Genomic DNA, 13008 nt, shown 5'->3' with positions numbered 1-13008 from the left:
CCTAGAAACAGTGTTGGTCCCCATTGGCTGAAGCTGGAGCCAGCTGTCTGTTCTACCCAAGGGGACAGAGGAGAGGGCAATTGAAGGGTGTGTCTTTAGGGAACTCCAAAGATCAAAATGGAGGAGAACAATGTCAAAGATCATGCCAAGAAGTAAGAGCAGCTCCCAAAAAGAAACCACAAATCAAAAGCTGGAAGGAATTGGAAAAAAGTGCAAGTAGGTCTGGAGTATTGCTATGGCAGATCTGGAATGTCCTGGGTTTCCCTTTATGAGTCATTGCACATGTGGGATGTGGGTGCGTTGACCTGGCTAAGTGTTAGGAGCAGGTAACATACGATTCTCCCACTGATGTGATCGTCAGTCCAGAGGTTGAGGCTGGTGAGGTAGGGCATAGATATCGACATATTCAGAAGTAAGTCAGGGTTAAAATAAATGGAATCTGGCTGACAGGATGAAGCAGGAGATGCTGGCAGAGTATGTGTATATGGGAAGCACAGAGTACCTTGCTGTTCACAGACCACCATAATTCTAAAAATGTCAACCCTGATTTCTCCCTTTAAGTCTGACTTCCTTTGGTATGTTCTAGAGAGGTGGCTGTGTCTCCAGTTCACTACACTAGTCCAAGTGACCCTAGATACAGCATCCTAGTAGTCAACAATATCAGTCTAGGGGGCAAAACTCTGGAAGAGCACCAGTTTGTTCCTCAGGAACCTCCAATTTGCAAGGTCCAAAGCAAGAACACAAATAGAAGTCCATGTGCCATTTTTTATATTTAAAAGCTAACCAACTGTTGGGGCGCCTGGGTGACTCAGTTGATTAAGTGTCTGACTTCAGCTCAGGTCATGATTTTGCAGTTTGTGGGTTCGAGCCCCACATCAGGTTCTGTGCTGACAGCTCAGAGCCTGGAGCCTGCTTCAGATTCTGTGTCTCTGTCTCTGTCCTTCCCATGCTCATGCTCTGTCTGTCTCTCAATAATAAATAAACGTTAAAAATTTTTTTGAAAAAAAACTAACAAACTATTAAAATATGTTTTATACTGTGGGGTACCTGGGTCTTTCAGTTGGTTAGGCATCCAGCCCTTGATTTCAGCACAGGTTATGATCTCACAGTTCATGAGATTGGGCTCCGTGCTGACAGTGGAGAGCCTGTTTGGGATTCTCTTTCTCCCTCTCTCTCTGCCCTTGCCTGCTTTCATGCTCTTTCTCTCTCTCTCAAATAAACAAACTTAAAAAAATATATATGTTTGGGTCACTGGGTGGCTCAGTTAGTTAAGCATCTGACTACTGATTTCAGTTCAGGTCGTGATCTCATGATTCATGGGATCAAGCCCTGTGTCAGGCTCTATGCTGATAGCACAGAGCCTGCTTGGATTTTCTCTCTCCCTGTGTCTTCCCCTCCCCTGTTCATGTATGCTCTCTTTCTCTCTCTCAAAATAAATAAATAAATAATACACACACACACACACACACACACACACACACACACACACTCCTACAAATACACCTAGAAAGCCAGGATTCTTGGACTTCTAAAAGTTTCATGCAAGCATATGAGTCTGTCTTACGCTGCTGGGCTTCAGCATACATATTTGACACCCAGCCTACATACCCAAACTTCATCTATACTTACCCACAAATAGCCTCCTCTTGGCCTAGAGTGACATGGGGAAGGGATTCATGCAGGCCTTGGAAGCAGGTTTAGGTGTCTTTGGGCAGAGAATTCCAGGGTTCTAGATGCGTGGAGCATGGTCTAGCAGGTAGCCTGGATTCTGGATGGTAATGTCTCTTTGACCCCATGACTCCTTCCTCGATATGGGGAGGAGGGAGATTGCAGGAGAGGAAGACCAGGGTGGGGCTCTCTAAAGTGTGGGGCCTGTGGCAGGACCTCTCTTGTCCAGGTCTAAGGGCAATGGTGGCGATCAATGGTAGAGAGGTAAAAACTACCGTTTCCCTGTCTGTTTAAAGACTGTTGTCTCCTCACATCTTTGTGTTGCAAAACACAGGATTCCTCCTCTGACATTCCTTCCCTCTGATAGTGGATTAATGCTACTGCCATCCCAGCAATTAAGGAATCCCAGTTGGGCATGCAACTTTTAGTGGCCAGAGCTGCATTGTCTGGTCAGTCCTTTTACCCTACCCTGGTCAGCAACACACAATGGTTTTTGTTTTTCTTCTGATTTAAAGGGAGAGTCTTCATCCCCAAAGAAAAGCCAGTAGAAACTCGTAAAGAAGAAAAAGTGACCCTTGACCCAGAACTAGAAGAAGCTTTGGCCAGCGCCTCTGACACCGAACTCTATGATCTTGCAGGTTAGTCCTCAACTCTGGGAACCTTGCCTGTCTGGCTCTGTGACCTCCAGGCACTCACCGGCACCCCAGCAGCAGCCTTTGAGCTTCTCTATAACTACTGATAAGGATTGCAATACCAGGTTGTCTTCTGTTATTATGTAGCTGTAAGACTCAATGCAGGTGACTTAACCTCTCTGAGCAAACCTTACTTTGCTGTATGTGTCTCACCTATAAAATTTAGAGTCCTATCTCAGATGTAAACTGTCCCAATAATACCTATGTTACAAAATTCAAGAGTTTGAGAAACCAAAGGGAATAAATCTAAAGGAGCACTGAGAATTTAAACAACAAAATAATAGCCCTCACTCTTTCTAAGGAGCTTTCGTATTTGCATTTTATCACATTTTATCCTCATAAAATATTCATGAAGCTCTTGCCCTTCCCCACAGTCACCATTCCATTCTGATTGCCACTAAGAGGTTTGTTAGCCCCACAATGGAGCAGGAGTTATTTACCATTACATCCACGCAGGAAGTAAAGCCAATCAGCCCGATCTCATCTTTTTCTAGTTTTCTTAACGATAGCAACAAAATAGTAAATGTTGTTATGATTTGAATTGATTATACATGCAGATAGGCAAAACACAAATAGTATAGAAGAATGGGAAGTCAAGATGGCAGTAGATTAGGGGTCAGCTAACTGCGACCTGCCTCCTGTTTTTGTAAATAAACTATTACTGGAACATAACAACAACGACAAAAGGCTATGTACTGAAAGTAAGTTTCTGTGGCACCTGGGTGGATCAGTTGGTTTAGCACCCAACTCTTGATTCTGGCTCATGGTTGTAATGTCACGTTTCGTGGAATTGAGCCCCGCATCCTGCTGTGTGCTAACAGCACAGAGCCTGCTTGGGATTCTCTGTCTCCCTGTCTCTCTGCCCCTCCCCCAATCACTTTCTCTCTCTTTCTCTCTCTCTCTCTCTCTCTCAAAAATAAATACATAAATGTTAAAAAAAAGAAAGTTTCTTACCCTAATTAACCCTCCTCCCATTTCTAATATATCCTTCAAGAAAGATTCTATGCATATACCAGCATATTTGTGCATTAATGGGATGTGTTTTTTTTCCAAGTGGGATGTAAATATGGATTATTGGGGCTATTAGGTCGCCACAGGATAAAGGCGCTTTCAGAAACAGTCCACAAGCTTTGGCAAAAATCCTCACATCTTTATTCCACTGAAAGACATTTGTAATAATAATCCTCCCTCCCAGGAGAACCAGCCATGCCATCTCAGCTACATTTCCATTCCTTCTGTGATAGTCATCAATATTAAGTTCACATATTTGAACCTGTCTCAGAAATCACTGCAGGAGTTAAGGCATCTGCATCATGCAGTTAAGAAGGTGCTTTGCAGTGACCTTTTTTCTTAGCCCTGTGGTTGCTGTGGAGGGATCTTGTTATGGTAACTGCTCCTCTCAAGGGTTGTCTCATGGACATGCCCAAAGGGAGAATGCATGGCTGGGCTCGAATTCCCAGGAAATGCTGAAGAAAGGAGAAAGAGAAAAACACCAACCATTTGAAAAAATCTAGATTCTGAAATTCATACAATAATAATACCAGGGGAATAATCCAGAAAGAAAACTGTGTTATTATCTCTACTCAGCTTCACTCCATCGTCAGGTGCTCCCTCAGAGCTCACGAAGCCCACCTGGGGGTGGGTGACAGCATCTTCTCTAGGGTGGATCTTTCTGGAAGATCAAGAGCAGCCCCGTGAGTGGATGGGCTGACAGCCAGTGAGGTTTAGATGACAATGAGTATCAATAGCCTGCACATGTTATGATGGCAGGTAGACAATGGCAAGGGAGCAGCAGCTGACCGCCAAGGCAGCATTTCTCAGAGCGTCTGTACCTCAGCTTGACCACCAGCTCTGCTGGTCTAGAGATTTCATCTTGTCTATGCACATAAGGGCCATCAGTTTGGGGCGGATCCACTAGCCAGATTCCCAGGAAACAGATAAAACAAAAATTGAAACTTGGCAAGGGGAGCCAAATTATAATTAGAAGTTGCTCAGTGAAGGGGCGTCTGGGTGGCTCAGTAGGTTAAGCATCCAACTTCGGTTCAGGTCATGATCTCATAGTTTGTGAGTTTGAGCCCTGCATCGGGCTTTGTGTTGACAGCTCAGAGCTTAGAGCCTGCTTCGGATTCTGTGTCAACCTCTCTCTCTGCCTCTCCCTTGCTCACACTGTCTCTTTCTCTCAAAAATAAATAAACTTAAAAAAAAAAATCTAAAAAAAAAAAAAAAGTTGCTCAGTGCATATAGGGCCAAAGCAAGATATATTTGGATGACCTAAGTGGCCTGTGTCTATCAAATAGGGCATCTTCTGCTCAATGTCGCTCCTTATCAGGGAAATACAAATCAAAACCACACTCAGATATCACCTCATGCCAGTCAGAGTGGCCAAAATGAACAAATCAGGAGACTATAGATGCTGGAGAGGATGTGGAGAAACGGGAACCCTCTTGCACTGTTGGTGGGAATGCAAATTGGTGCAGCCACTCTGGAAAACAGTGTGGAGGTTCCTCAAAAAATTAAAAATAGACCTACCCTATGACCCAGCAGTAGCACTGCTAGGAATTTACCCAAGGGATACAGGAGTACTGATGCATAGGGGCACTTGTACCCCAATGTTTATAGCAGCGCTGTCAACAATAGCCAAATTATGGAAAGAGCCTAAATGTCCATCAACTGATGAATGGATAAAGAAATTGTGGTTTATATATACAATGGAGTACTACGTGGCAATGAGAAAGAATGAAATATGGCCCTTTGTAGCAACATGGATGGAACTGGAAAGTGTGATGCTAAGTGAAATAAGCCATACAGAGAAAGACAGATACCATATGTTTTCACTCTTATGTGGATCCTGAGAAACTTAACAGAAACCCATGGGGGAGGGGAAGAAAAAAAAAAAGAGGTTAGAGTGGGAGAGAGCCAAAGCATAAGAGACTCTTAAAAACTGAGAACAAACTGAGGGTTGATGGGGGGTGGGAGGGAGGGGAGGGTGGGTGATGGGTATTGAGGAGAGCACCTTTTGGGATGAGCACTGGGTGTTGTATGGAAACCAATTTGACAATAAACTTCATATATTGAAAAAAAAAGAAAAAAAATTTAAAAAAATTAAAAAAAATAAATAGGGCATCTTCTCCTTAGGCAGTGCCAGAAACACAGCAACAAATTCTTATTTCTTTAACAAGAATGTGTAAAGCACTTAGAACATTGTCTGATGCATGGGAAGTCATTTAATCTTTGTAACACTTGAAGAATAATTATTATCCCTATTTTGCAGATGAGGAAACTGATGTTCAGGGGCATTTAGTAACTTCCCAAGTCACACAGGTAGTTTGTGATAGAACCAGGATTCTAACTCTAGGTGACTGCTCCTGAGTGCCACTCTTAACCCTGGACTTGTTGGCTCTACACCTTTGCCCTTTATTGGGCTGCTGCTGGCTGCCTCCCTCCTCCTGATGTGTCGATTACGGTACAGCTGATGAGGAGCTCTGAGATGCTCCTCCACTACCTATTGACAGATGACTTGTCCTGGGATTCTTCTCCAGGTGGCCAGTCTCATCTGTACAGTTTCATCGGAAGATCGGGCAGTTGTGTTTCAGCCTGCCCAGAGCTTGTTCTCGCCCAGTGCTGTTTCTTGCGTCCTGTGCTGCCTCCTGGTGCAAGCTTCACATAATACAGGAGACTGAAAATCTCAGTATGCTTATGTGGCCTTTTATTGCTGACATCTCTTTTATTTACCACCCTAGGATGCTGTAAACTGGAGAGGAAAACTGTTGGTCCTGAGAAAGGGGTGGCTTACATTGAAAGAGGCCCATGATCTTTCTGTTATTTGCCTCTGGGAGAGTACATGCTGTAATCTATATAACGTTAGATCTTAAAATATCCTTAGACTCAGTCCCACCTTCACATTTTACAGATGAGAAAACAGAAAGGTTGAGTCTACTTAACTAGGAGGTCTAAGCAAGTTTTCAGTAATTTGGGGACATAACTGGACCATTGTCCCCAGATGCTAAATGATTCTACCTGTATAGCCCCAGAAAGACATCTGAAGATTGCTGGTGGCCTTGGAAAGAGATTTTTTTAATATATAAGCTTATTTAACACTGTATGTGTCCCACACACTATGCAAGGCTGGGGGGCTCTGGACACTTACCTTTATGATACGAAGAATTGTTCTTCAAGGAAAATTAACATTGTGGACATCCTAATGTGCCTTCCCAAACTTAATGTATATTCACTGTTAATCTTCGTTTTTAGCTGTTCTTGGAGTACACAATTTACTCAACAATCCAAAGTTTGATGAAGAAACGGCCAGCACTAAAGGTGGCAAAGTGCCCGTGAGAAGTAAGTTGATGTGGAGTCTGTGGTGTGTGAAAATTGAGAGCTTCAGGTGGTGTTGATAAGAGGGATGCCTGTTGAATCCAGAGTTCCATCCTGTAGGCTTTGAAGGTAGATTCTGTCAACGCACTAAGGATCACTGGGCTCTGGGCATTCAAACAAGAATAGGGAAGCCAATAATCAAAGTTTTTGCAGCATAATGGACCAATCAGTGTGTTTTTCCCAGAACATACTCTTTTGGTGGGTCTACTCACCCAAAATATAAAATTGCTGATAAAAAGTTTGCATAGTCAACAGAGATTGCAGAGTTTCATGTTCCTGACGATGCTTTTTAATCAATAATAGTATTTTCAGTAAGTTCCCTTTTCTATTAGGTATCTTTGTTTTCTCAATAATGGACACAGGTCATTAGAATTTGAATTCCTACTTCCCCCTGAGAATGTGAAAGACACACTGGCATGGACTTAGCCGGCACAGAAAGTTCAAGACCACAATTCTCTGTGTCAGCATTTCCCAGAAAAGCGTACACTTTATTAGACTCTCGTATTTACTCATTCATTAGTTATCTACTGAATACCTTATGCATCAGGAATGTTCTAGGTATGAAGATAAAAAATGGTCTCTGCCTAAAGGAACTTATCTGTCCATGGGAGGGACGGACCAACAATCAAGTAATTTTGCTACAGTGCGATCCAGGTGCTGTAAAAACTTGCAGAAGATTACAGATTTTTTTAGGTGAAGTGTATTTTATTCTCTTTGAAGGAGACTTAGCAGGTACTTTCTAGTCTGAGCAGCATATTTACAGACCATCATTGATACTGAGCTATTTATCCAAACAATGAGCAGTATTACTTTTTTTTTCATTTTTGCCTATTCATATAGATGAAAAATGTTTATCCTTTTTAACTTCAGTATCAAAGGGTAACGTTCTGACAACATGTTTGTTTTTAAAAATCTGGCGCATAATCTTCTGGGCTTTTATGCACAGACATATCATTAACTTTTTTTAAGGCTTTTTTTTTTTTTTTTTTTAGAATTTTAGGTACACAGCAAAACTGAGCAGAAGGCACACAGATTTCCCATATACTCCCTGTCCTCAATTCATGCATAGCTTCCTCCATTACCAACATCCCCCACCAGAGTGGTACATATGTTACACTTCATGAACCTACAGTGACACGTCATTATCACCCTAAGTCTGTTGTTTACATTAGTGTTAACATTTGGGGTTGTACATTCTATGGGTTTGGACAAATGTATAATGACATGGATCCACCATTATGATATCATGCAGCGTAGTTTCATCTATGCTTTCTTCTAGGGGGTTTATTGTTTTGCATTTTACATTTAGGTGAAAATTTTTGAGTTAATTTTTGTGAAGGGTCTAAGGTCTGTGTCTAGACTCTTTTTATGCATTGTTTGTGTATGGTTGTCCAGTTCTAGCACCATTTACTGAAAATACTCTTCTCCATTGCATTTTTTGCTCCTTTATTGAAAATCAGTTGACTGTATTTATGTGGATCTATTTCTGGGCTCTCTACTCTGTTATATTGATCTGTTTGTCTATTCTTTCACCAATACCACACTCTTTTGATTACTGTAGTTTTGTAGTAAGTCTTAAAGTTGAGTAGTGTCAGTCCTCCAGCTTTGTTCTTTTTCAGTATTGTGTTGGTTTTTCTTGGTCTTTTGCCTCTTCCTATAAACTTTAAAATCAGTTTGTTGATGTATACAAAATAACTTGCTGGGATTGCATTGAATCTATACCTCAAGTTGAGAAGAACTGACATCTTGACAATATTGGTTCTCTTGCAGTTATCCCTCCATTTAGTTCTTTTTGATTTCTTTCAATAAAGTTTTGTAGTTTTCTTCATCTAGATCTTGTACAGATTTTTTTATACATACAAATGAAATACCTAAGTATTTCATTTTTCATTAACTTTTTTTCAAATTGTGGTTCTCTTCTTTTATCAGTACATGTCGGTTTGTCCCCTTCTTTTAATGAATAGATCACATCTTATTATGAGAGATTATGCTGTAACTTAACCATTTTCATATTGATAGGCTTTGTGTTTATCATATTTTGCTGTCACAAGTAATATGTCAGTGAACATCCCTGAAAAATACCTTTATGTATTTGTGCTTTTTTTTCTCTGTAGATTAGACTCCTAGATACAGAATTACTGGGTCATAGAATACCCACATTTTACATGTTGATAAGTAAGGCCAAATCACTCCCAAAAAGTTTGTACCAGTTTATGTTCTCACCATCAACATAAGAGGATGTGTTTGACTTCACAGTTGTTGCCAATTCTACATGTTATCTCTTTTTACATTTTTGTGCTAGTCAAATGGTGTTCCATTTTTTAACTTCACAATTTAATTACTTTTTATATTTTTGGTTGAGTGACAGATTCTTCTGATCATATTATTTGTTCATTTTTAATTGGATTATCTACTAATTTGTAGGAGCCCTGTGTATATTGGGATAGTAACAGTTTGTATGTTAAATATATACTGCAAATGTTTTCTGTTAACTGCTTTTGAGAATTGTTCCATTCTGCCTTTCTGTCCCTTTCTCTTCCCATACCTTCCTCAAAATTAAAGCTCCAAATGGAAATCAGAGAAGGATGAGGTATGGTCAAGAGGCCAGAAGGGGCACCTGGCTGGCTCAATTGGTAGAGCAACTCTTGATCTCAAGGTCATGAGTTTGAACCCCACATTGGGTATGGAGCCTACTTAAAAGGAATAAATAAATAATATTGAAAAAAAAAGAGGCCAAAGGAATAGTATGGTTTTGGAAATGAAGAAACTTATTTCTTTTTTGAATCTCAGCTCCTGTAGCTTGATGATTATAGTCTGAAAGTGGTCCATATACAGCAGCAATAACTGCTTGTGGATTTGGTGGGGCGGGGGGGTAGGTTGGAGTTTACTATAGGGCCTTCTGAACTTTTGGTTCCATGTAGCATCAGCCACTGAGACTTCTTTGCATTGCAGTTGAGAAACATCAGTGTTTGAAACTGTGACTCGGAACTGTACCATTCCCATGTTTGTTTAGTTGAGAATCATCAGCTTTACTATCACTGATATTAGAGTATTATTGGAATCGGAGCATAGGAAGGAAAGGTCGTTTTGGGGGAAGTCATCTCTGATTTTGGAAGGAGAGCCCTTACACTTTCTTTTTAAAATTAAAACTTGTGTGTTAGATGTGGTCAAAGGTGAGAAGGTCAAGCCAGTATTTGAGGAACCACCCAATCCCACCAATGTGGAACTGAGTCTGCAGCAGATGAAAGCCAATGACCCCGGCCTGCAAGATGTCAACCTCAACAACATTAAGGTATTGCGTTATGATTATTGTCAGTCACTTGATTTGTCATGAGGTTAAAAAATGTAATGGAGATAACTGATTGCCAGTTTTCACACCTGTTTCCAATCCTCTGTAGTCACTGACTTTGAGGCAAGCTATCCTACTCAAAAGAAGAAAATTTTAAAAAGTGACTTCTAAAATTTTTTGCAAAGAATCACAGTATTTGTGTTAAACAAAGAATGTTGGTTATCTACTGCTGGGTAATAAAGTACTCCAAAACTTAGAGGCTTAAAACAATAAACATTTGTTAGTTCACACAGTTTTTGAGTATCAGGAGTCAGGACTTAGCTGGATAGTTGTGGCTCAGGGTCTCAAGTGAGGCAGTAGTAAAACTGTCATCAAGGGCTGCCATCAGCAGAATGCTTGACTGAGGTAGAAGGGTACACTTCCAGGATGGCATACTCATGTGGCTGTTGGCAGGAGGCCTCAGTTTCTCACCACATGGGCCTCTCCATAGGGCTGCCTATGTGGCCTCACGTCATGACAGCCTTCTTCTCCCAGAGGGAGTGGCTGAAGAGAAAAAGAAAGAACAAGCAGGAAACCACAGTGGCTTTTATGGCCTATTCTCTGAAGTCACACATTGTCACTTCTGCCTTATTCTGTTTGGTAGTTAGTCATGTTACTCTCAAAGGGAGGGGAAGGAAGTGTGTGTATGTGTGTGTGTGAGTGAGAGAGAGATGAGAGAGAGATGGAGAGAGAACATTGCCTGGTATCCATTCTGTTACTTCATGTTGGGCCAACATCTGCCATTTAATAATAACTGACTTGTGTTGAGTATTCACTGTGAGCCTTATCCTTTGCTAAATACTTGGAATTCATTACAGTAGTTCCATTCTATCTGCGGTTTTGCTTTCCATGGTTTGCAGTTACCGCAGTCAACCACCACAGTGCAGAAGTAGATGATCCTCCTGACAGACTGTCAGAAGGTCATTAGTAGCCTAACCCTCTATCACAGTGCTTATGTCATTCACCTCACCTCATTCCATAGGCATTTTATCATCTCACATCACAAGAAGAAGGGTGAGTATAGCTATCTTTTGAGAGAGAGGGAGGGACCACATTCATGTAACTTTTATTACAATATATTGTTATAATTGTTGTTTTATTATTGGCTACTGTTGTCAGTCTCTTACTGTGCCTAAGTTATAAATTAAACTTTATCATAGGTATGTGTGTATGTATATGAAAAAACATATTATAAGTGTTCAGTGCTATCTGTGGTTATAGGCATACACTCAAGGTCTTGGGACATATCCCCCATGGATAAGGGGAACTTACTGTATCTCATTTAATCTGTAGTGGCACTAAAGGAGATTAAATTGCTCACGGCCATAGAGCTAGTCTGTAGTGAACCCAGGATTCATATCAACCTCTAGTCTACCCTGTATTGCCTGCCTCCCAGTGGTTGGGGCTGTGCTAAGTGCTGTGAAAGATGGAGTAAGATTCATTTTGTCTTTATTCTGAAAAACTTATATTAGGAGAAAAATACTAAATCAATAACTACAACATGATGTGGTAAGCCCCCAAAAGTTGTGGAATTGCAGATAAGGAAATTTTTTATCTTGCCTAGGAAAGCCAGTGAACAAAGGAGGTGATATTCAGCTGCGTCTTGAAAAATGAGTAGGAATTAATCAGAGAAAAGGACAGTAGAATTTCCAGGCAAAGGGAAAAGCATACATAAGAGTATGGAGGAGAGAAAGACCATGGTATATTAAAAGAATGGCACATAGATCAATCTGGCTAGAATATAGAAAATGAAAGAGAAAAGGAGTGGAGTTTGGTATGTGCATAATTTCTTGGTCAGAGTGAACAGAACAGGGAGGCCAGAATGTCATGTTGTGTTAGATTCCCTTGTTAGATACTAAGTGGTGCTGTCGGCCCAGGATGGCTTGGCTGCTGGAGGATGGGTAATGAGTATTTTAGAAGGGATGTCACACGTTTAGCCATCTAAACACATAAGGTATTTAAAAGCTGTGGGTCCAGGGGCGCCTGGGTGGCGCAGTCGGTTAAGCGTCCGATTTCAGCCAGGTCACGATCTCGTGGTCCGTGAGTTCGAGCCCCGCGTCAGGCTCTGGGCTGATGGCTCAGAGCCTGGAGCCTGTTTCCGATTCTGTGTCTCCCTCTCTCTCTGCCCCTCCCCCGTTCATGCTCTGTCTCTCTCTGTCCCAAAAATAAATAAAAACGTTGAAAAAAAAAATTTAAAAGCTGTGGGTCTTGAGTTGGGGTGGGGGAGCTACAGAATGGTCTATCAACTCTCTGTGCCTTCCCCCATTTTAGAACATTCCAATTCCAACCCTGAAGGAATTTGCAAAGGCTCTGGAAACCAACACTCACGTAAAGAAGTTCAGCCTGGCTGCAACCCGCAGCAATGACCCTGTGGCAATTGTGAGTAAAATTTCAGAAATATTACATGAAAATATTTAATTTGTTAGAAACTATTTTTAATGTGTTCTTATAAATTAACAGTTTTTAGGTCTGGTAATATTCTACACAGTTAAACACATTAGTTATAATAAGACAATAAAACAGAACCCATCTGTCAGGCACTTTGAATTAACTAAAATTTTGTTAGCAGTACACTTTGAGGAGAAAGAAATAAGATTAGATTAGGCATTTAGCTACATAAATATTAGCTTTTGCTCTGTACTTAGTACAAATTTTCTGAAGCTTTTGCATCTCTCTTAACATAATGTCACAGTCAATGGATATTGTAAGACTCCCAAATCCTATAGGAACTGAACATGTATAAAAGTATTAAAGTGTATTTCATTTTAATCTTTGAAATGGATTAGTATGTTTCAAAAATATTTGAAACAACTAGATCTTAAAACATTTTTTGTTAACCAGAATACGAAAAAAGTAACCAGCCAAAAGCCCTGTTCCTTCCATGCATTTTAGATAATTCAGCTAAATAAGGAAGGCCCTTGGCCCAAGTAAATACTACAACTGTTA

General features: G+C 40.8%; 1 protein-coding gene across 5 annotated transcripts in view; it reads left to right on the top strand.

Annotated features, from left to right (window-relative positions):
• TMOD2 (tropomodulin 2) overlaps window positions 1–13008 on the top strand; it is a 73447-nt gene that overhangs the window by 38044 nt on the left and 22395 nt on the right. For all 5 annotated transcript variants that reach the window (XM_023255360.2, XM_023255361.2, XM_023255359.2 and 2 more), the window contains 4 exons: window positions 2184–2306; window positions 6612–6698; window positions 9896–10026; window positions 12334–12441. In XM_023255360.2, the coding sequence (XP_023111128.1) occupies window positions 2184–2306; window positions 6612–6698; window positions 9896–10026; window positions 12334–12441 (449 nt within the window). The remainder of the gene's footprint in view (window positions 1–2183; window positions 2307–6611; window positions 6699–9895; window positions 10027–12333; window positions 12442–13008) is intronic.

Source organism: Felis catus, chromosome B3, assembly GCF_018350175.1.
Source record: "Felis catus isolate Fca126 chromosome B3, F.catus_Fca126_mat1.0, whole genome shotgun sequence".
In the NCBI taxonomy this organism is placed as follows: domain Eukaryota; kingdom Metazoa; phylum Chordata; class Mammalia; order Carnivora; family Felidae; genus Felis; species Felis catus.
The sequence above is the reverse complement of the archived record's forward strand: the minus strand, read 5'-3'. Positions and strand labels throughout refer to the sequence as shown.